Source organism: Orcinus orca, chromosome 15, assembly GCF_937001465.1.
Source record: "Orcinus orca chromosome 15, mOrcOrc1.1, whole genome shotgun sequence".
Lineage (NCBI taxonomy): Eukaryota > Metazoa > Chordata > Mammalia > Artiodactyla > Delphinidae > Orcinus > Orcinus orca.
Window position 1 is genome coordinate 77,588,679 of NC_064573.1, and position 23,438 is coordinate 77,612,116.

At 44.9% G+C, this 23,438-nt stretch overlaps 1 protein-coding gene and 1 long non-coding RNA gene across 4 annotated transcripts in view; one reads left to right on the forward strand and one right to left on the reverse strand.

Annotated features, from left to right (window-relative positions):
- The window catches only part of FBXW8 (F-box and WD repeat domain containing 8), a 114,131-nt gene extending 90,693 nt beyond the window's left edge, over nucleotides 1-23,438 (forward strand). Inside the window, exons 8-11 of the mRNA XM_004281497.4 lie at nucleotides 3,796-3,923; nucleotides 17,065-17,238; nucleotides 19,670-19,780; nucleotides 20,512-23,438. Of these exons, the coding sequence (XP_004281545.1) occupies nucleotides 3,796-3,923; nucleotides 17,065-17,238; nucleotides 19,670-19,780; nucleotides 20,512-20,656 (558 nt within the window). The 3' untranslated portion in view covers nucleotides 20,657-23,438. The remainder of the gene's footprint in view (nucleotides 1-3,795; nucleotides 3,924-17,064; nucleotides 17,239-19,669; nucleotides 19,781-20,511) is intronic.
- Nucleotides 241-20,514, reverse strand: LOC105748622 (uncharacterized). 3 transcript variants are annotated; one of them, XR_007471554.1, is made up of 5 exons: nucleotides 20,337-20,514; nucleotides 19,001-19,089; nucleotides 16,688-17,361; nucleotides 4,981-12,472; nucleotides 241-1,465 (listed from the first exon to the last, which is right to left on the reverse strand). It is a non-coding gene; the product is annotated as an uncharacterized LOC105748622 (long non-coding RNA). The 3 variants fall into 3 exon arrangements; XR_007471553.1 differs by lacking the exon at nucleotides 241-1,465 and having other exon boundaries at nucleotides 2,524-5,072; nucleotides 7,815-12,472; XR_007471552.1 differs by lacking the exon at nucleotides 241-1,465 and adding an exon at nucleotides 2,524-4,867.

Below are 23,438 nucleotides of genomic sequence, written 5' to 3' on the forward strand. Positions count from 1 at the left end.
CCGGGAGGGGCGGGGCCTGCCTGCACCGGGGCGATGCCGATGTTTCCCAGATGTCAGGCCTGTGGCCACCACCTCCATCCTGACTCTACACTGCTGCCCCTACTGTTACACCACCACCTGCTAGAACATGGCTGTAAGGTGGGTCTCCTTAGAGAGGCGAGCCCCACAAATGGCGGACCAGGACAGTTGGTGGCTGTGCACTAGCTGGTGAAGAGGTGGATTGTTTCAGCTGGCAGCCAGCCAAGGCTCCTGCACATCATCCACCCTCCCTGTTCATTCCAGTGCCTGCTGCACAGAGAAGAGTCATAAACATTTGTTTACTGGCTGTTGAAAGAATTACAGCATTATTTATTTTGTCTAAAATATTAGAAACAACCCAAATATCCATCAATATGGAATCATATATCCATAGACAAGTTCTATGCAGCCTTTAAAAAGAACAAGATCTATGTATAGGTACTGACGAGGAAAGAACTCTCATGTTATTTAGCAGGAAAAACAAGTTGTAGAACGACAGTCCCATCGAGAGAAAAAAATAATTTTATACACAGAGAGAGTGTGCGCAACAGACAGGACAGACGTGTATAGAAAAAGTCTAGCAGTACATAGCCCTCCACATCCACAGGTTGCAAATCCACAGATTCAACCAACCTCGGCTCGAAAATATTCCCCCCAAAATTCTAGAAAGTTCCAAAAAGCAAAACTTGAATTTGCTGAGCACCAGCAACTATTTACATAGCATTTACATCATATTAGGTGTTGTAAGTAATCTAGAAATGATTTAAAGTAGATGAGAAGATGTAGGTTATATGCAAATAGTACACCATTTTATATAAGGGACGTACTTGAGTGTGGGCAGATTTTGGTATCCGGGGGGTCCCGGCAGTAAACCCCCATGGATACCAAGGGACAACTGTATACACTAAACTGTTAAAGTGGTTTAACAGTTTATTTAATTTCAGAGAAATTTCAGAGAAATCTGAATAATTGACAACAATGAAAGTTAGGATTCTAAGACTAGGATTTGTGAAAATACCTTAACATCTCTAAGAAGGAAAAAAACAGAAAGTTCTTTTTAAACAATGCTTGCTTCCACCAGGTGCCCTCTAGATCTCCCTGGAAGCCAAAGAGAAAGGAGTAGACCCTGCAGCGTCCGAGACTACACACTGCATCTCCTGCAGTTACCTTTGTAAAATATACAACATGGTTCAGTCATTTTAGATAATTCTTAAAGAAACATCCAACTTCTATACAAATTTGCGCCTTTATCACTGTTTAAACCCTTTTGTAATATACATGTGGTACTTAAGAAAAATATCCCCAGCGACATCTATTGATTTGGCGGTCACATGAGTGCAGAACATTTTCTCCAAGATTTTAGCTATGGGTTGTTTTTTCCTTCTTTCCAGCATATCCATACACTTCTGAGAGTGAGTCAAGTGGCCGTGGGTTGAGAGTCACCCAACTAGGGCAATAAAGAGAAAAATTAGTCTAATGCATGGTCTTAACAAGAGGGAGAGTGTGAGCATGAATAATTAATCTCACTAGTCTGTGGCAATCAGATAAAATGAAGTCCCATTTGCTCAACCTTATTAAAAGAGAGAGAGCGTGGAGGGGAGAGAGAGATGCTAAAGGTTGTTGAGGGACTCGTAACGTGGGAAGAACCGCCTCTGAGATGGGTAATGTGTTTTCTAATCTCTGCGGTCTTTAACTAAACGTAATGGTCAAGGTACTCTTTGGATAGTTCTGATTCATTGAATTATTAAACATTTTAGAAAATACTTGACTCCTGACTACTAACTTATACGATGAATTTGCAGTCTTTTTGAAGAGGGATTAGATCCCACTGTTTCATTCAGAAATTATCTATCCTCTTGTCAAAAAAGAACTTCTAAAAAAGAGTATAAAGACATAGGAACAGACTCAATATCAGATTTTAATTCTTATATTTATCATGGAACATTTCTTCCTGCTATAGATGTTGAAGTATTTTAAAAAGAAGAAGAGATTGAGTCCAAAAGCCCTCTTGAAAGCTGTATAGTGATATATAAGTGCAGAATGTTACTTTCAGGGTAGACCATGACATTGCTGGTGTTTTTTTTTTTTTCTCCCTCCAGGAACCAATTTTCATGCAATTTTTAGGATATTTACTGTAGATGGAAGATTTGATTTATTTCTATGTCCATACTTGGAAGAAGAATCTTATTTTGGATAGTTTACAGTTGAAATTTTCTCAGAAACTTTTATTTTCAACTGCATGAAAATAAAAATAAAATTTAGCTTGTTCTCTATGGTCTTTAGGGATTAAGAAGGCATTTTACGGGCTTCCCTGGTGGCACAGTGGTTGAGAGTCCGCCTGCCGATGCAGGGGACACGGGTTCGTGCCCCGGTCCGGGAAGATCCCACATGCCGCGGAGCGGCTGGGCCCGTGAGCCATGGCCGCTGAGCCTGCGCATCCGGAGCCTGTTCTCCGCAACGGGAGAGGCCGCAGCGGTGAGAGGCCCGCGTAATGCAAAAAAAAAAAAAAAAAAAAGAAGGCATTTTACATTTTGAAATTGCTCTCTTTCCTTTCAGATACCGTGAGCAGTTTTACTTAATATTATAGTGTTGTTTTGACTATTAGGAATTTCCAAAGATTCAATTGTTAGAAATATGTGTCAACAATGACATCAATGGTTTTCAAGGTGGAGTCAATTTATTAACCTCTCAGTACTAAAATAGGAATCTGTACACTGATAATTGATAAATGTATAGGTTAATAAGAAAAAATAGCACATCATTTTCATGTGTGGGCTAAGAGAGGAGACTCTACAAAATATTAACATTAAAACTTTTGAGTTCAGTGATTAATTTTAACCACATGATCAACAGAATATAATGTATGCTCACATGTGTGTGTGTGTTTAAATGAGGAGGATTTTGAACAGTGAATTTGGGTGCAAGGACTAACTATGTCTTCAGTACTTACAACAATTACTGACCCATGGCAAGCACTTAATGTTAATTGAATTACTAAGATCTTTTTAGTAAAAGACTTAAATAATCTTCAGAAAGATTCCTTATGAATCATCCTTGTTTCCCCATTTGCTGGAGAAAAGGCAGTGTTCAAATGTAATGAATACATTGTCTGGAGATCAAGGATACTCTCTTACTTGCCTCCATACCTTATGGAACAGAGCTTACTATAATTAGCTAGTGGAGAGTGACTGAAGAGAGAGCTGTTGGGGAATATCAGTTATACCTCAATTAAAAAAAATTTTTTTTAACGTTTGGGAATAAGACTATGTTTTGGTTTGTAGTTTAATCTAAAGGAATCATCTAGTGGTTAACTGTACAAGCTTCATCATCCTGGATGCTTATACTGTTTGTTCTTTTTACCTTCTGTGGTATAAATACAGAGGGGGAAAAGAGAGAGAACCCTGTACACAGACTTCTTGTTAGCCTCCCCCATTAATCAGAAGCAGTCAGTGACCCTTAGTTTCCATGCTTCTTTTTCTGTGTTAAGAAATTGGGATACCGAATTTCCCCATTTGGCATTTTTTTGTGTCCTATGAGTTTGTTTGCACCTTGGCCTGGAATTCTTTGGATTTTCTTTTCTCTTGTGTTTCCTTTTGTTGTTCTAAGAGCCATCCTTATACTGTCATTACCTGGAAGGGGTCAGGAAATGGAGTATTAGAGCCTCTTCTCTAATGGGAGCTGGTGCTGTGACCGTGCCCCGGGGCGACGCTGGGTGGAAATTGTTTGTGCAGGCCTGCTGCCCCTAACGCACACCCACGTGTTTTTCCTCCTCCCCAGATCCTGGTGTATAGCCTGGAAGCAGAACGCTGCCTCTCGAAGCTGGGCAACGCGCTTGGCGACTTCACCTGCGTCAACCTCCGGGACAGCCCTCCCAATCTCATGGTCAGTGGCAACATGGACAGGAGGTAGGTGTCAGTAGAGTCGCATCTTAGAGCCACAGGCAGCTTCTCTTGAGGCCTGGCCGCTCGGCCTCCACTGAGCTCACTGATTTCCTCCCCGGCTCACCCTCCTCACTTCTCACTCACATCTCTGCCCACCTGAGTTCAGCCCTGATCCCATAAATACCATCCCTGTGAACTTGGAGAACAAAGTCTTGTATTAGGTAATAGTTGGATGGAGTTGCGTCTCTGCCTCATTTCTGAAACACCATGGGAAGGTTGTCTTTTAGGCCATTTGGTGGACGCAGTTGGTGGAAGGTCCAGTGAGACCACTTGGAATATCTTTTGTCCCCCTGCTGTAAAATTTGTTTGGCATTTAAAAGCTCACTTTCTAATATTAAAAACAACAACCTAAGGGATGAATCATGTTCAGCAAAATAGGTTTGCCTGCCAAATGATGTCAAGAGTGTGTTTCAGACCACTATGGTGTCCCTCCGGTGATGGGGGAAAAAAAGAGACTTCATGTGAACAGATTCCAGTTTCTATTTAGCTGATTAGCAGTCTTCCCTTTAACGTATTGGCTTAGGGAGTTGGATTTTCCCGGTACAGGGTCCAGTGCCAGCTCCGGCCGCTCCAGGACCCATCAGCATGGAAGGATTAAAGTGTTTGAAAAGACTGTCTGAGTCCAAATTTTAGGCTTTTTTCCTTTCTCTTCCCTCTCCCCCTTGTCTTTTCCTTTTCTTTCTTCTTCTTCCTTTTTTTTTTTTTTCTTCTTTTTTTGACTGGTTATCTGTCATGTCTGATCCAGTGCCCTGAAGAGAGGTAGCATGGCTGGAGGCCAGGTTCAGCTGGCGCCCCCTCCCCTGGCCAGCCCCGGGCTGCAGGTGGCGGGCCACTTGGTGGGGTATCAGATCGTGAGGCGGGTCCTCCTTTGTGCCAAATCCCAGACCTCTGTCGTACCAGTGCAGCAGCTTGCAAAAATAATTATTTTGTCAGATAATATTTTCAACTTCTGACCTTCACTACTACTATCTCCCTCCCAGAGAGCAAAAAGATGTGAGTATGCTTTATTGAAAGAAAATACCTGATCTTATTTTCCTCGAGCCCGCCTAAAACAGCTGATACTTCTCATGCTTGAGAATTGAACTCCTCAGTGTATGTCCAGGCAGTTTTTCTCTTTAAAAAAAAAAGAAAACAAACTAGGCTTGATAAGTGGCCCCACTTGTGGCACAGCAAATGAAACACATCAGTTTATAGTTTTACTCTCCCATTTTCAGTTCTGACTGAGCTGTACAAAGGCTTCAAGCTTATCTGATAGGATCTACCCACAGGGACCTAACAGCTCTTCGCCTTCCAGGAGAGCAAATGCAGAGGGCTCTGTGGGGCATCCAGATGGAAGGGTTTGGGATTGTAGGTTATGCTTCAGAGTTTGTTGACAGCATGACCATTTAGGTGTTCAACCACAGCTAGGCTCCCAGGAAACCAAAATGGTGTTCCAGAGAAGAGACCTCTGCTTTCTATATAACGTAACCTCATTAGCTCCAGAAGCACAGTTACAGCCAGATTGTCATGACCATTGTCAGCTGCACGTCCTGCTGTCAGTGAGGAGGCCTGTACATACTCGGTAAAGCTGACGTTTTCCTCTGGAGCAGGGCTGCCTGACCATGCTCCCCGTTGCCAGAGGAGAAGCCAAATGCGCAGTGTAAAAGGGCTCTCTGGTCATTTTGAAGGCCAAATCTGACCATGTTAAAATCCATTTTATTAGTAAACCAAAGTTACGTTTTTTGTGGGGTTTTTTTACACCCTTTGTCTTTTTGGATGAAAAGAATAGACTTGGGACTTGGAGTTGGGGAGGGGGCTATCCAAAATGGCATTTAATCAGGGCCACTTGTAGATCTGTGTGCCGGCTATTTGACCACTACTGGTACCGCAGAGGCTTGCCATCATATATAAGATTGTTCTTTATGAATCACATTAACAGTGTTAGCAATATGAATTTCAAACATGGGGCTTAAAAGCACTATACATCTGGAAAAAGGAAGGAATAAGGACTCTAGACTTTTAAGTGATAGAGGTATGTCTTGTGGGGTTTTTCCCAGAGACTTAATAGCTATGAGTAGGAACTCATCAGAGATGCACACCCAGGCTTGTACAGCTTATGTTTTATTTCAGAAGTGGGACGGAGGGGGCAAATACTATGAAGAGAGCTAGGTGGCTATCACTTCATGACAGATGCAGTTTAAAAACCTTGGAACCTCCATTTTTATTTAAAAAACTGAACTTCTATTGCATTCTCTTAGTACTTTATAAATAACTTGAGAATGAAATGGACTCGAAAGGTACATAAAACTGTCCAAGGTTAAAACAAAAATAATGTTTCTTTAAGGAAATCAGCTTGAGTAACTTTGCTAATAACATGGGTGGAATTTTCTAAGGAGTTGGTTTTTTTTGGGGGGGTGGGTATAAGCTGAAATTAAAAATGAAACAAATAGCTCACCTAGCTTGTCACTAGAGGTTAAGTAGAGTCTGATAAAGATTAAGAGAATGATCAGGGTGGGAACTGAGTTATGGTTGGATTGTACTTTTCCCTCGCTGGGAGGGAAGGGTTATAAAGTGGGGTTATATAGGTGGGGCTCTGCACAAGAGTTTTAACACTACAGATCAATGAGGTTTTTTTAATGCGTATTTTGTCCTTTCCTGCTAAGCCAAGAAGAAAGAGTGGTAAGTAACATTAGAGGAGGGAGCGGTGTGCATCCGGTGTTAGGACAGGACGCTTGTGTCTTACCACAGTGTCTGTCTAGTGCTCAGAGAGGGCTTAACTGTGTATGTTTTGCATTTATTCTGAGATGCACTTTTTTTTTCTTTACATTTTCACATCTATGAAAATCAAGATGTGTCTTTTATAATAACATCTTACAAATGGCAGCATGTTAAAATATTACATAAAGTAATGGTGCTTCTTGAATTGGATGGTGTTTTCAATTAAATAAAAGTCTGTATTTGTTCAATGAAGGCAAAAATAAATCTTAGGAATTAGAACAGTTATGAGAAACTTGAGTGGGTTACCAAGATAAAGTCTGCCGGAAATAGACCACTGTGAGTTTTGTTGTTTTGTTTCTTTAGTTTAACCTTTGGGGTTCACTGAACATTTAGAATCTGTAAATTTATGTCTTCCACCAAATTTGGGATGTTTTTGGCCATTATTTCTTCAGATATTTTTTTCCACACTGATCCCTTTCCCCTCTCCTCTGGGACTTCAGTGATGTGAAGAACAGACTTTTTGATATTATCCCACAGGTCACTGAAGCTCTATTCATTTTCTTTCCTAAGCCTTACATTCTTCAAGTTGCACATATCTACTGATTTAACTTTGGGTTCATGAACTGTTTCCTCTGTCACCTCCATTCTGCTGTTGAACCCATCTAGTGAATTTTTTATTTCAGATTTTATACTTTTTTGGTTCAAAATTTCCATTGTTTCTGTTTCTCTGCTCAGAATTTCATTCATTCTTATCATTGTACCTTAACCTCATGGAATATAGTTACAATAGCTGCTTTAAAGTCACTGATGATTCCAAAAGTCTGGGTTATTTTAGGGTTGACATTTTCCCTTGAGAATGGGTCACATTTTCCTGGGGCTTTTGGGGTGGGGGTATGTCAAGTAATTTTGGATGTATCCTGGACATTTTGTGTCCACTTTCGATCCTGTTACATAATCCTCTGGAGGATGTTGAGTTTTGTTTTTGTTTTAAACAGGCAGTCCCCCTGGTTAGGTTCAGACTGCAAGTTGTGTCTTCCCTTCTGTGGGTGGTGATTCCAGTGTCAGTTCAATTTCCAAAACCTTTGCTGTGCTTCTCTGACTGCCCTGCACACGTGCCACCCAGAGGTTAGTCTGAGCTGGCAGTGGTTGAAATCTTACCTGAGCCTTTGCTGTACTGCTTTGGGTCTGCGCCTGGGCCACGCGCGGGGTCGCACGCGGTATCACGGGCTCCCCGTCTCCAGTTCCTCCCTCTCTTCATCCCTGTGATTCCTAGCTTTCAGGGCCCTTGTCCCCTGGGCCTCTGACGAGAAGATGGGGTTTCTCTCAGGGTTTCACCTGCTGGCATCCCTACCACCATGCAGCTCTGTGAATAGGGACTGTCTTGGGGCAAAACCAGACAGAAAAGAGATGGGGGAATCCCCAAAAATGCCACACCCACATTCTTTGGACTTAGGGGTTTCTCTCCTTGGTTCTTCAGAAAGAGGGTGTTTCTGTTAGCGTTTTAGCTACCACACAGCTGTGCTACAGGAGCTCACACTCGGGGTGAGGCTGTGAGAGAGAAACTCCTTTCCCCACGGCCCCTTCCTCCGTGGCCACTTCCCCCACAATCCACTGTAGTGAGTCAACTCCCCAGGGTCCTCAGGTGTTTGCTTTTTGTGTTTTGTCCAGAGGTTTGGGTTGTAGCAGCAGAAGACAGAGGCAGTAGTGGGCTTACTTTAGGTCAGATGCAGAACTCCTACTCTCTTTAAATAATTTAAATAAACTGTTTAGTTGGCAGTAGAGGGCTGTATTAAAGGGGGTCCCTTCCCATTCTGTTGCTCTCAGTCTTCTCATCTGGGATCTGCTCATTTCTAACGAATGAAATCAGGGATCTAGACCAGAGAATGCTCTGCTGGGGAGAATCAAAATAAGAGTTGGTGATAAGGGTGGGACTTCCCTGGCGGTCCAGTGGTTAGGACTCTGCGCTTTCACTGCCATGGCCCAGGTTCAATCCCTGGTCAGGGAACTAAGATCCCGCAGGCGGCACGGCGGGGCCAAAAAGAAGAGTTGGTGGTAAGGGCGTACACCAGGTTGTTAGTGGGCTGCCAAAGCAACATGCACTGAGCCAACAAATCCCACTGCTTTTCCTCCTGTAATCTTAAATTGATTTAAAAAATTTTTAGCTTTATTGAGATAGAATTCACATACCTACAATTCACTAATTTAAATTATACAATCCAGTGTAAAGTTCACAAGGTTGTGCAGTCATCACCAAGTCAGGTTTAGAACATTTTCATCACCCCAAATAGAAACCTTGTGCCCATTAGCAGTCACTCTCCATGTCCCCCCAACTTCTCTAGCTCTAGGCAACCACTAATCACTTCCTGCCTCTACGGGTCTGTTTTAGATACTTCATATAAATGGAATCATAGAACGTGTGACTTTTTGTGACTGGCTTCTTCCACTTAGCATAATGCTTCCAAGATAAACCTGTGTTGTAGCTTGAATCACCACTTAATTCCTTTTTATGGCCAAGTAATATTCCATTGTATGGGTATACCACATTTACTTATTCATTCATCAGTTAACATTTGGGTTGTTTCCATTTTTTGGTTATTATGAATAATGCTGCTGTTACCATTCAACTACAGAGTTTTGTGTAGACATATATTTTCAGTTCTCTTGGATATATACCTAGGAGTGGCATTGCTGGCTTATATAACCCTATGTTTAACTGTTTGAGGAACTGCTAGACTCTTTTCCAAAGTGACTGTACCATCTTACAATTCCCACCAGCAGTGTATGGGGGTTCCAGTTTCTCCACATCCTTACCAGTACTTGCTATGGTCTCTGATTATAGCTGTCCTAAAGGTATGATGTTGTTGAACATCCTTTCATGTGCTTTTTGGCCTCTTTGGATAAATATCTATTCAAATCCTTGGCCCATTTTTTAATTAGGTTGTCTTTTTATTTATTGAGTTGCAAGAGTTCTTTGTATAGTCTGGATACCAACCTCTTATGAGATATGACTTGTAAATATTTCTCCCCATTCTATGGGTTGTCTTTTCACACTTGATAATGTCCTTTGAAGCACAGAAGTTTTAAATTTTGATGAAATTCCATTTATCCAGTTTTTCTTTGTCATTTGTGCTATTGGTATCATATAGCAATATCATATCATATTGAAGAAGCCATTTCCTAGGCCAGAGTCACAAAGATTTACTCCTATGTTTACTTAAAAGAATTTTTACGATTTTGGCTCCTACACTGAGGTCTATGATGCATTTGGAGTTAATTTTTGTATATGGTGTGAGGTGGGAGTCCAACCTCATTCTTTTTTACATGTAGATATCCATTGTCCTAGCATCATCTGTTGAAAAGACTATTTTTTCCCCATTGAGTTGTCTTGGCACCACTGTTGAAAATCAGTTGACCATAAAATAGAGAGCTTATTCTAGGTACACTCATCTGATTGAAATTTAAAAGGATTTATTAAAGTAAGCTGAATGTTTCTGTTTCCATACATCATTTTTGTCCACTGGTGGTGGTATGGGCTGGCTTGTAAGGGTTGCAGAATTTTCGGTCTAGCAGAGCTCTTTAAGACCATCTAATAGCTGGCCCAGCTAAGGAAACAGGTCCAGAAAGGTCGAGTGATCAGTCCAAGGGGCTTATTACTCTTTATGGGCAATAAACAAAGAACTCTAAACTTCAGAGATACAGCTTTACAATACATAGAGCTCTAACCATAGCCTACTTGGATTAAACTGGGCAGTTCTACCTGAAAATACATGTCTTTCTAGTTGCTATTAAAAATGAATCGTTCACCAAAGGCCATCATTGGTGCTGTATATATGTTATAGCTACTAATTTGGGCATATAACGTTGTTTTTAAAAATCCTCTTTAATATAGGTTCGATGAGACAAAACAATCATGTTATTGATTTCTTAAAAAAAAAAGAGTTTTCTTGATTAATTTGGTCATTTAAAAAAAGAGAGACTGTTTTAATGCCGTCTTGCTTGTTCCCTTTATTTTCTGGATAGAAATATAGCTGAAGGTCAGGTCCTTCTTAATGAAACTGCTGAGCCAGAGCCTGAACAGGCTTCATCTTTGCCATCAAATACAGTTTGCCTTATTATTTTATGGGACTATTTTATCCAAACCAATGGGAAGCAAGCTCTGAGTTGTGACCCCTAATTAGAGAGTGTCGGAGCTTCTCGCCTTGACAAATGCAGAGTTGTGGTGGCTTCTGGTGCTGCTGCTGCCCGTTAGGGAGAGTGAGTGGGCCGTAAATGTTACATTTGCTCCATCTGCAAGTGTTGTAATAAGTTATTCAAAGCTCTCAGCACAGGACCAGCCAGCGCGTGCCTCCCTCTCAGTTCCAGCACGTTTTCCTGCCCATCTGATGGATGCTCCTCTGTTGGAGTCTTTGGAAGGTTCCGGTGTCTTTTGTTTTAATTGGCGGGCTTGAGCTGACTCCTATGGTGTGATTTTCATTAGAGAGGGGCTGGAGAGAGGGAGTGTTGGAACAGCCCTCCAAACCCAACCATGAATATTAAACATAATACAATTACAGCTTTCAGACCAATTATTTTTTTCTTTTCAACGGGCAAAGTTGATGAAACACACGCTGGATAGGGATTCGCAGTGTCTACCATTGGCTTCTTTTTGTCCCTGGAATCAGTTGTCTTGGCATGTTTGTGCCCATTTGCTGTGCTACCTGTTTCCCCACGTCAGGAATTTGATTTGAGCGCTGAGGGTATGGGCTCTGCCAGGGAACGCTGCTGTGCACGCTGGGGCCGCGCCGTCAGGTGTGTGAAGCAGAGATGCATTTCATGATGTGAACTCGAAGAGTTCGCGTGGACTTCGCACCCCGCGCTGCGTGCTATCTCTTTCTGTCAGCCAGAAACCAGAGCAGTGCCTTCTTGAGGAGATGTCTTCTAAGTGCTTCTCCTTTTTCCCTGTGGGGAGAAGTTCGAGTCTGTTTTTTGGCCCATTTTTGTTTTCCTTAGTGATAAGATACACTAATGCTGTATCTTTTGGTGTATTTGTGTATTTTGTTTGGAGCCATCCATGCCGGTATCTAAATACAATAGGAAAACAGATGGCAAACTTTGAACTTCTGGACCAAATTTGTGTTTGCCTTTGTCTCCTTAACAGCCAAACTGTAAATTATGGAGTATAAATATTCAACAGAGGAGCTCTTTATGAAAATCACTAGAGCAAAATAGACCCTTATTAACCAAATACGCACTGAAAAGTACTCAAGCTAAAAATTCCCCCCCCTCCCCTTTCCTTTTCAAGTTCTCATTAGTAAGCAGTGCAGCTGTAGCCTCCAGGCAGAGTTCCTTTCACGGCAACTTTACCTTTTCTCCCTTCTCGAACCCACAAATGCCTAAAGATTAGTGTCTGCAAATGCTGACTGCGGGAGCTCTGGAGCTCTTTGTCTTCTGTGTGTTTCCTGCTCGCTCGGCATCTCTCTGGTCACAGACCCCTCCCTGGGAAGAGGGGAGGCGGGGTGGGGGGGGTGTTGATTGGCCTGCTATACTAAGGGAGCTCTCAGTCAGCCTCGCCGCCAGCAGGGAAGAAGCCGTGGACCTCACTCACCCCCGTGTCATAAGACTATAGATTTCTAAAACCCTGTTTTATTTGAAACAAAACATCCACATGGGAGTGTATACAAGGTATGCTGTGCACAATTTAAAGAACGGAACACCTGAGCATTCCCGCCACCCACCCACCCACTTAAGAAACAGAGTGTGACCAGTACTTGTGAAGGCCTCTGGGTGCCCCTCCCCGTCATGAACGAGTTCTTGTTCCTTAAACAACATGGCAGCGCCTAGAATAAAAAGTAAAAGCCGCATTTATTCCCCTCATTCTTCCATTGAGACTCTTCCCCAAGGTAACTGTTGTTACCAGCTCCAGTATGTCCTTCCAGAATTTTATCTTTAAATTTTTTTAACTTAAGCAGGTAACCTTTTGATTTCACGAGCACAAAAAAGTATATATAGGGAGAAGTTGTCTCCTGGGAGCTTCTCTTTCCTCAGCGGAGGCTGTGCTGCGGCGTTCTCTAGAGGGTGCCTGCGCACAGATGCGCGCCTCCCTCCCCCGCCCCCCAGCTGCCGTCACACAGCTGGGCCTGGTGCGCTCGGTGTGTGACTGTTCGGGTGACGGCTGTCCTCAGTGTGTGTAGCTCTGCCTCATTCTCTGATGCCCGTGCAGGTCTCCACTGTACCGGATGTACCGTCACGGCTTTACCTGGCATCTGCTGATGGAGCTAGGTTATGTGCCTTCCCCGTTGAGTCACTCAAATTCATGACAGTGTAAATACTGTTTCTCATTTTTCCTGTTGGTCTGATTATCAGAAGTCTTTTTGTCTCAGGTTGCTTTTGAGACCCCTTGTGTCTTTTGCGGTTCCCCCACTTTATTATGATACTCTGTAATACGTATTTCTTTTCATTTATTCTGATTAGAGCTCATGAGTGTGAGTACGCCTATCTTTCATTTTGGAAAAACATCGGCCATTAACACTTTGAATATCGCTTCTTTGCCACACACTAGATTTTTTTCCTTCTGGGATTTCTTTCGGGCGTAAGCTGGAACCATCATCCCCTTCCATCCTTCCTGTCTCTTAACGCTTCATTTACGTTTTTCATCTGTTTCTCTCTTTGTGCTCCATTCTAGGTAACTTCAGATTTACTTTCTAATTTACAAATGCTTTGTCTAATCTGTTTCTAGCCTATCTAATGAGTTTAATTGCAGGGATTATGTTTTCGTGTCTAGAAGTTCTATACTGCTTTTTTATAAAGCAAGGTCTCAATACTCCCCTTAGAGTGGACCCCAGTCTTACAGCTTTGCCCCTGTGGTACAGTAAGAGCCAGTCCTGTTGCTTCCTGAGACTGGCACCTGCCAATAGCCTCACCCGCACCGCACATGCATAGAGGCAACCAAAATTGCAACTCGAGCTCTCCAACCTGGTTTTCTGCGTGGGCCCTAGGGAGGTCGCTGACTCTGTGAGCTCAGCAGTGCACTTGAAAGGATGTAGTTAACGTCTTATCCAGCAGTATGAAGTGATTTTCAGTGGGAGGGCCAACAGGGTGCCTGAAACAGAAGCCTCATCTTTGCTACTGAAAAAGTACTGTGGCTAATGGCCTTGTATGTATATATGTGGATGTACATGTATGTTAGATATAGCCTATACAAAACCCTAGAAGCAGAACTGCTAAGTCAAAGTGAAGTATATTTTTTATTTTGTTGGATATTGCCAAGTCACTTTCTTTGGGCTTGTGCTCACATCAGCCGTATAGAAGGACCTCTCTATCCAGGGCTCACCAGCGTGGAAGGGGTCTCGGAGTACTACCAGACTTTACCTTTGCTGGGTAGGCAGGTTGAGTGGTATTACTGCATTGTAGTTTTAGTGCATTCTCATTACCAGTGAACTTGAACGTCTTACAGTGTTTAAAAGCCATTAGTACTTCTTTTCCTGTGAACTATTTTTTCTTTTCTTAAACTTTATTAAAGTTTAATCCTGGGTTATCAATCTTTACTATAAATTTGAAGGAATTTTTTTTATAAGAAATTAGTCCTCTGGTGCAAACATTTTTCCCAGTTTACCATTTGCCTTGACTTTTTTTTTGTGTGTAACGTTTAGAAAGGCCTTCCTATCCTGAATATTTGTTTTAACTCTCTGAGCCCTCTGTTATTAATGTTGGTGTAATGCATATGGTAGAGCTCCAAGTTGAGAAAGTTGTTACAGGGTATTTTGCTTATAATTGCGAATTTAAGTGTGATCTTTTCTTCAATTACATTTTTAAAACTAGTGGTTGTACAAAGGATAGTTATTGATTTTGACATATTAAAATACATTTGATTCTGAATTACCTTGGATTGTCAACCCTAATGATAAATTTGTCCACTTCTCTTTTCTTCTTTTATCTAATTGTATCTAATTTTTTAAAAACAATGTGAAATAATATTGGTAAAAGTAGATTGCTATTTTTTAAAGACTTTTCATTAGGAATAAGTGTTCTGTGTCATCAAACCTCTCTTCAGTGTCCACAGAAGTGACTCTCTCTATGGGTTTCTTGTTGTCAGAGAGGCATGGTGGACCACAGGAATGGACATTCTAGACAGAGTCCACTTGCTGGGTAACGTGTTGCTGTGAGTTCTGTTAGTTGATATTTTATTCAGGTCTTAGCCCTGGTGCAGATCTGTCGTCTCTGTCATGCTTGCGGTGTCAGGTTTTGCGTAATAACAACGCTGGCTCCATGTAAAGAGGTCAGAGCTTTCCTCCCTTTGCTGTGCTGTGGAACAGTAGATGTAGCCCGGGGTTTGGGGAATGCGGGGGGTAGTCTGTTCCTTCCAGGTTGGACCCATTTTGCTTGTTCTTGTTTTGCAGGGACAGCTTGCTCCTCGACAGCTTTCCCAGCTTGCTCTGTGTTCCTTGATCTATTTGGATTTTCTGTCTCCTGGGGGTTAGTTTTGATAATTCTTATTTTCCTACAATGTCATTTATTCATCTAGGTCTTCAAATATGGAGATTCAAAAAATGAACTCAAGAAATAGAAAACCCGAATAGATTATAATGATGAAAGAAACTGAATTACTAAAAAGGGGGGAAAATCAACTTACAGAAATTAGGTCCATGTGTGGTTTTTTAATTGAAATATAGTTGATTTACAGTTTTATATTAGTTTCGGGTACCATGTGGGGTTTTTTGTTTCTTTCCTGGCACGTTTTATCAAACATTTAGTAAACTATCCTTCTCATCATTTTGAAGTACTCTCAGGCTAATGCTTTTTGCTCTGAAATCTACCTTTTCAGGTATTAAAAATTGTCACCTCTTCCTTGTCATATGCAAATGTGCCTTTCGTGTGTAGCATATATTGAGGGTTTTTTTAAAAATTTTTTTTTAAAGTACTATTTGGTTCTTTTTCAAACCTGCTTTTTAAAATTATTTATTTATTTATTTGGTTGTGCTGCGTCTTAGTTGTGGCAGGCAGGCGCCTCAGTTGCGGCATGCATGTGGGATCTAGTTCCCTGACTAGAGTCTTAACCACTGTGCCACCAGGGAAGTCCCTATATTGAGTTTTGCTTTGTGACTTGAGGCTCTTAAGAGGTGGGTTTGTCCTGTGTGCGTCTGCCCACCCAGCTGACACAATAGGGCTTTCTAAGCTGTCTGCTAACATTCAGTGTTTGTTTCATACATCCCTCCGTGGCGTGTGTGTCGGCTCCTCATGGCCCTTCTACATCACTTTCTTTCAGAGAGTATCCATGGGTAGCTCACATTGAGTCCTTTTATGTTTAAAAAAAAAAAAAAAAGTCTTCATTATGCCCTCAAACTTGGTAGGTGAGCTAGGTATAGAATTTCCAGTTCAAATAATTTCCCCTCACGCAGAGATACTTTGTGTCTGTGCGTGCTCATGTACCTGTAAGAGTTTAGGACCTAGAACGTGTTTGAGATGATCCCTTCTCCCCACATTATTTGTGTCAGACATGTTTGTCCAGCTCCCCTGCTAGCTAGCTAGTGGCATCTTTTCAGGGCAGCGACTGTCTTTTCCTTTGTGACCTGCAGCGTAGGGGCTGTTAATTTCACCTGTACTGAAATGTTGCCACATTCAGTTTTAGCTCTTGTGGCTTATTTCAGGAACTGTGTTGGTACTTCTAGTGGATAAGAGATTTCTGTCTCATCTAATTTATCCTTATGTGGAAATTCAGCATATACTTGTATAGAAAGTAGTTTTTAAAGATGTTCTTAAAGAAATTCAGATTATTACAAGGTAAGTAATTATCTCAAGACTTTAGATAAGTGACTGCCAAGTGTCCACATACTCTTATCACGATTCTGTTATGCTTAGTCAACTGTAGATGCATCGCCTTTCCAAATTTCAGCAAGATGGTGATGAACTTAAAAGTTGAGTTAAATTACCCGAAAAGTGTTATTTTCCCAACCAGGTAAGGGTTCATGTTTCAGACAAATGTAGCTGTTTTACAACTTGCTCTTAACAGACTTTTATATGAACAGCAAAACTGCCATGCTGGGCAGTATACTTACCCTCTGGACAGCCTTCTCAGGCCGACGTCCCCATGGCAGTCAGGTCAGCCTCCATCGCAATGGGCTTGTGCCCAGGGCAGGCGTCTCCCCTGAAGTGAGCAGCAGGGCAGCCAGTGTATCTGTTCTGAGTCCTCCTTATTCCGTGCTTTGAATGGTGGGGAGTGCTCTAAACTAGTTCATTTCTAGTGCCTCTTGGCCTCCTCTGAGAGTACACTAAGGAGGTGGTGAAAGTTTAGTATCAGTATTTAGATGTTCGTAACTGAGGGGTTTCATACTCTGTTTTCATAGGGTTGCTGTACACAGACCAGGATGGCTGAGGAGGAATTCGTCATTTCAGGCTCTAATGCTAATCTCTGCACTCATCTCTGGCCCTGCAGGGTGAGGATCCACGACCTCCGCACTGACACGATCGCCCTGTCCATCTCTGCCCACCAGCTCGGAGTCTCTTCAGTCCAGATGGACGACTGGAAGATTGTCAGTGGGGGCGAGGAGGGCCTGGTCTCCGTGTGGGATTATCGGATGAACCAGAAGCTGTGGGAGGTGCACTCCAGGTAAGGTGGGTCCTCAGGTGCTTCCAGTAACCACAGTAGCAGCAATGATGGCATCAGTCAGCCACTGAGCCAGGTACTGTGCGAGTGCTGTCCACACGTTACCACGTGGTCCTCACTGGAACCCTGCAAGTCAGCTGCTGTGAAATGGGCTCAGAAATGGCGCTGGTCACTGTTCAGACTGCCACAGCTCCCAGCTCGGGTAGAGACCACAGTGGGGCAGGCCAGACGGCGGGCGGGGGCACTGCAGGCAGCCCATCTGCCCCCAGGTGGGGCAGGCCCAGGCCCCCCCCCCCCCTCCACTCCAGGAAGTCTTGATCTTCCTTACTGTTTACAAGGGCGCTTCAGACTGAAAGTATTCAGGCTTCAACTAAGGAGGAATTTGTAACTTTAACCTTTAGCTCTAAAATTCAAGAGCTGTTCTCCCAAGCGCAGCAGAGGGCTGTATGGATGTAGGTAAATGGATACTAAGGTGGCCCAGCCGGTTAAACGTTGCGCGCTGGCGTCTGACCTTTAAAGCAGAGGCGGCCTTGCCTGGAGCAGGGGTCGGCTGGAGTGGACCCGAGGCTCTCCCCTGTTGCCCACATCCATCCAGCCCCCATGCCTGTGCAAGACGGGCACCGAGCTCCCCATCCATCCAGCCCCCATGCCTGTGCGAGACGGGCACCGAGCTCCCCTGGCTGTCCCTCAGCACCTCTGGGATGAGACGTGTCCCCACTAACTGCAGAGAGTGATAAAATGAAGACTGCTCACAAGTCTAGCTTAAGTACGAGGTCAAAAGAGGAACTGGTTTCTTCCTTGGCGGGTGGCCATAACCGGTGCTTGGGCCTGCATCTTTCTCAGACCACGGTGGCCTCCATGCTTCTTGGTTGGCTCTGTCCCTCCCTGCCTGCTGTGGTGATGCACTGAGTTGCCACCAGGTGGTGCCAAAAGGCAACTAAAACTCACGCTTGGGAAGCCCAGAACCGTCTGCCTTTAAGGACACCCTTCTGTTTTAAAGAGCTGGCTCGACCCGGCCTCCAGGACAGCCTCCTCGGCAGTCCAGGCCCCCAGGGACCGCCGCCAGCAGCTCCGTTTAGTTCACTAGGCCTGCACTCCAGCAGATCTCATTTCTCTCCCTGAAAAGCTGCACTCCCTCGGATGGGTCATTCAGGGGAAGCCAGGCTAAGCGAGGTCGTGCCCAGAACTGTCGTCCCGTCCCAGCCTTCCTAACTCATTTGTAAGTGCACATGGGGTTCTCACCAGTGCTTAGTGGCTTGTCCCGGAGAAAGCCACCAAAGCAAGGCTCCCGCCCGGGTTCTCGTGCCCACGCGCGTCCTCGCGGCACAGCGTGCTGCTGCTGGGCCCGATTCCCTCTCGAGCTCTGGTCCCGCTGTTGCTCGGTCTCCTGCCCTCCCCAGCCCGCTCTCCCTTCCCTGTCCTCCTCGCGGCTTTGTTTTCCATCCCTCCTGCCTCACTGGGCCCTGAGCGAAGTCCTCCAGCCACACTTTCTCTAGTTGGTGCCGCAAACCCTGGACTCAGGCACCCCTCTTGAGAGAATCCTCTGCTGTGGCCAAGACGCCTGTCCCTGCCTCTGGCACAGCCGTGGCTCAGCCTGAAGGGACTCCCCCTCAGCCCCTCCGTGCCACCTTCCGCCCTTCTGCAGCGGCCTGGCTGCCTTTGCAGTCCGTGCTGCGGTCTCCTGTTCCTGCCGCCAAGTGCTGAATTCTGTGTCTCCTCTTGTGCTCTAGAAACACTGGTTATTTTTTGTGGGAATGGATCTCACCTTCTTAACAGTTGGGAATCCCTCTGATGGCAGGCATCTGCTTGCATTAGACATCTTTCTTATCCTGTGGCTCCTGGCTCAGTGCTCTGCTGGAAAAAAGTTTTTAGAATGAACAAAAGCCTTTGCTACATAGGTTTCAAGCCATTTTGTTCCAAAACTTTCTGAATGGCTTTCACAACCCAGAGTCCACGTACCATTTGTAGCCCCTGACTTCAGGACTGGCGGGCCTGTGTAGGGCACCGCTCAACACAGCCTGCCGCTGGGGAACCTGGCTCAGAGAGCTGGAGTGACTCGCCCAGGGCCGGCCGGCCAGCCGGGGGGGCAGAAATGGCGCTGTTCTCCACTGCGTGTGTCCGAATTGTCTCAGGTTGTTTGTCCTCTGTGTCCCAACGCACCAAGGTGTTAGGGCGTCAGCCAGTGAGCACAGGGACGTTGAGACGTGTTTACAGAGTAGGCTTGGCGTGGGGCCTTCTCCAGCTAGCTTTGGGAACTGAGGCAGACACTGCCCCTCTGGGGGCCCGGTTTCCTCCTCTGTAAAAGAAAAAGCTGGCTTAGGTGGTTCTAGAGTCCTTTGCAGCTCCAGACTTCCGAGACCAAAGCAGCAAAGGTGGGATGTGCTGAGTTCCAGTGGACTTAACCTTGACGAGCGTTCTCTCCCATCTGTTCCAGACACCCCGTGCGGCACATCTCCTTCAACTGCCACAGCCTCATCACGGCCCACGTGCCCTACGAGAGGGTGGTGCGCAACGCCGACCTGGACAACTTCGTCACCCACCGGAGGTCAGTGCTTGGGCTGGGTTGGTCCAGGTTTGTAGGAGTTCAGATGAGACACTCTTAGCTTGATTTTATTAATAGAACATCCCAGGCCACATTGGTCTGTACAGGATGGTACCCTCAGGCTTAGCCGCTCTTTTCATAGAAGTCAGGAGCATACATGTACATGCGGGCAGGGTGGTGTCAGCCCACAACACGTGCTGGGTGCGTTTCAGGCACTTCAGCAGGACGCTACAGGGGGGTGGGATGGGAGCGGGAGGGACACAGTGGGAAGGAGGCCACACGTGCCAAGAGCCCAAGACAAAAGGCTTAGGGACCTGTGGTGTTGAATACCAGTGACAGAGGCAAAGCAGACCGGGGCACGAACCCGTGTCCCCTGCATCGGCAGGCGGGCTCTCAACTGCTGCGCCACCAGGGAAGCCCGGGACCCTTTCTGATTATTACTGGCCTGGCTTCCAAGCTGCCTCGTGTGAGGCCTTCCCTGAGGCTGACCCTTCCTGCCTCCCTGTTCAGCCAGATGCGTCCCAGCACTCAGTTCCCTCCATCAAACTTGTCTGCTCACCTGTTGGTCTCTGGTCCCGGGATCTGGAGCGTCCATAACACACTGTGGGGCGAAGCAGACATGTGTCACGATGACTCGCTCTCCTGTCTCCAGCACGTCCCTGCTGCAAAGACAGAAGTCACTGGGGGGCTGGGGACCAGGACTGACCCTGCCGCCGTCTCTGTGCTTTCTCTAGACACCGGGGGCTGATCCAGGCCTACGAGTTTGCAGTGGACCGGCTGGCCTTTCAGAGCACTGTGCCCATCTGCCGTTCGTCCTGCGACACCATACCGGGTTACAACTATGACCTGGTGCTTGCTTTTCCCTGTGACAACAGTTAGAGAACTGTCTCATTTGGGAGCTGGGAGAAACATGGGAAGAACCAATTCTGTGTATTTTAGAACTACAGAGGAGCACCTCACTAGGTTTTAAGTGTTGGGGGAAAAAAGCAACTGCAGGGCGCGCTTATGTGACCCCCACATCTTCCTCTACTGCCTTTGCTTTTCTCCTTTGCCAATTCATTTTTCTCCAGCTGCGTTTGTCAGGGCTCGTTTCATCTTACTCTGTTCTCACTCTCACTCAGGGCTTTCAGTACCACACACTGATGGCTCAGATTTGTACCTCCTTCCCCCACGCTCCTCCACCGCAGCCCTGCATCTGCTCCCCACCTGTCTCAGGAGTGTCGCCCGGGCCCAAGCTGGGACCTCCCCACATCGTTCTGTACACTACACACAGCCCTTGCTCCAGCTCTGAGAAAGGCCCTTCTGCACCCCTGCTCATCCTCTTTCCTGTCTCCAAACCCTTGCTTCTTTGGGGGCCTTTGGACATGCTAGTCTCTGAGCCCTTGGATCTGGATCTGAGACCATCTCTGGGTCGTCTTCTCTGACACCATCACCCAACCTGGGAGAGCAGTGCTTTTTCCTGGTAGATTTTAACATGGTTATAATTATATATTTATACAACTACTTCATTAATAACTGTTTTGCTGACTATTGTGTCTGCAATGCACGATACAAAGTAGACACTTTCTACACCGTAAACACCCATCCTCCGCGTGGGGTGGAAGGTGATGGGTTCTGGAGTAGAGACTGAGAAGGGGAGAACGCAGAGGGACCATTACGTTCAACCACCGAGCTAACACGGGGCAGCACGAGAGGCCGCTTCCGTGTGATAACTAGCTTCCGTTTCCAAGGATTAAGAGGGCAAAGCCTTGCGTTACTCACGATTTAGACTGTTGTGAGCAGCAGCCGCCGTCTACTGTACCTTCAAAACAGCAAAGCAGAAAACTGACAACTACTCAGAGAAACAAAATCCATGCCCATGCTGGGTGATGCGGCGGATTTACTTAATTTATAAGCGTGACACGATGGATGTAGGTAGGATTCTGTCCCTTTTCAAATACCCACAAAACATGCATAAAAAATGACCATGTATGAAGGCCACAAGGAAGATCTCAGATTATACAAAGAGCAATACCAGACAGGTCCAATCCGGTGCCCCCAGTCCCAGTGTGGTACGATTAGAAATCAACAAAAAGCTAAACAAAAACATACACCTGGAAGCCCCAGGCACTCCTGAATTAACTTGGTTTTAAACAGGGAAAGAAAAATGGAAAATAGAAACTCTCCAGACCAGGGTAATAGTGGAAGCACTGAACACCAAGACCCAGGGGACGAGGCCCGAATGGGCGGGGAGACGTCATGACTTTATAGAAAATAAGACAGAAAAACAAAGTAGAAAGAAGGAGTTAAATCCTTCTTTAAAGGAGTTAAAAAAGGATAAAAATACTTTAATGAACTAGAAAACCAACAAATAGTGAAGTTGATCATAAAGCAAAGCGGAAAGCAGGTTTTTGGAAAGACAAAATATACGACTCTTGATAAAGGAAAAAAAAGGCACAAGGGCCAAACCGAGTATTTTCAGCATGGGAATCGCTTCCTCACTTCCCCCCGATCCAAGAGCGAAGTGAAGCTTTCCTGTTGTTCACAAGCGTACGCAGTTGGGAAATGCACCACTACGCAGAGTCCTACAACTTTTTGAGTCGTGAGGGTTTTGGAAGGTTTTTCAAATTAAGATCCTCAGTCATAAAAAAATCCACATCCAACTAGACAGAGCCACATAGAGAGCCGCGACCGGGAACCATCCCCTCAGTCCCGAGAGCACTGCTTTCCTTCAGGCTGCCTTCCCCGGAAGGCAGCTGTGTCAGGAGGGTTTTCTGCTTCCTTTCAGAAAACCCAGTTACTTCATAAACGAAGCCAACGTGCAGTGGGCAAATGGAGTACGTACTTTATTTACGCTCGCTGCCTTGTGCTGCTCTGACCCCCTAGTGACCTCGCTTTGTACGGTTTTCACCTCTCACAGTCTTAATGCAACTGGACCACTGCGGAAAGTTTATTTTTCCTTTCAAGAAGTAGCCCCTTCCAGTCTCATTTCACAGTTCATTTTGCAGATACATTCTCCCTCCTAGCTTTGCAGGAATTAAGAGTAATGGAAGAGTTCAAAAGAAATTCGACCCAGAAAAATTTTACTGAAAGTAAAAACAGTTTTAAACTACTTTCATTCACTGCCAACTGCTGGTCCAGTGTAAATGTTACAAGCATGGGGTTTTTCCTCCCAGCCTGTTGATAACATCTCCCATTCACGGAAACCACCTGGGTTTTGTGAAGGAGGTTTATCGGACCCAAATAATCTCCAAGCACACCACGTTCAGTCAGTGTTTTTTGCTTTAAACCTTACATTCTGGAAGAAATAGCCTGATGGGGAAAGGATCAAAGTTCCTTTATGAACCAACATTTACCAGTGGCTTAAAAAAATCTTGGCCCATGTCCACCCCCATCTGCTCATCCCATCTTACCTTGGTCTCCGTTGGCTATTTTGTGGGAGCTTCTCTGCAAGTTCTGACTTCTTAGTTGACTTATCGTCTCCTTTTCTTCTGTATCTCTTCTGCTTTTCAAACTCGGGCCCCATGTCTCCCCTAAAGACAGAAGAGACTCAGCTATGCCGCTGGGGGAGCCAGAGGGCCAGACACCAGAAATCTCTGCCCTGTCTTAAAACATTGTATGACTTTGTTTTCTGCTTTATAACATGTCCATGTTGGTTCTAGTATTAAATTTTTTAAATGTA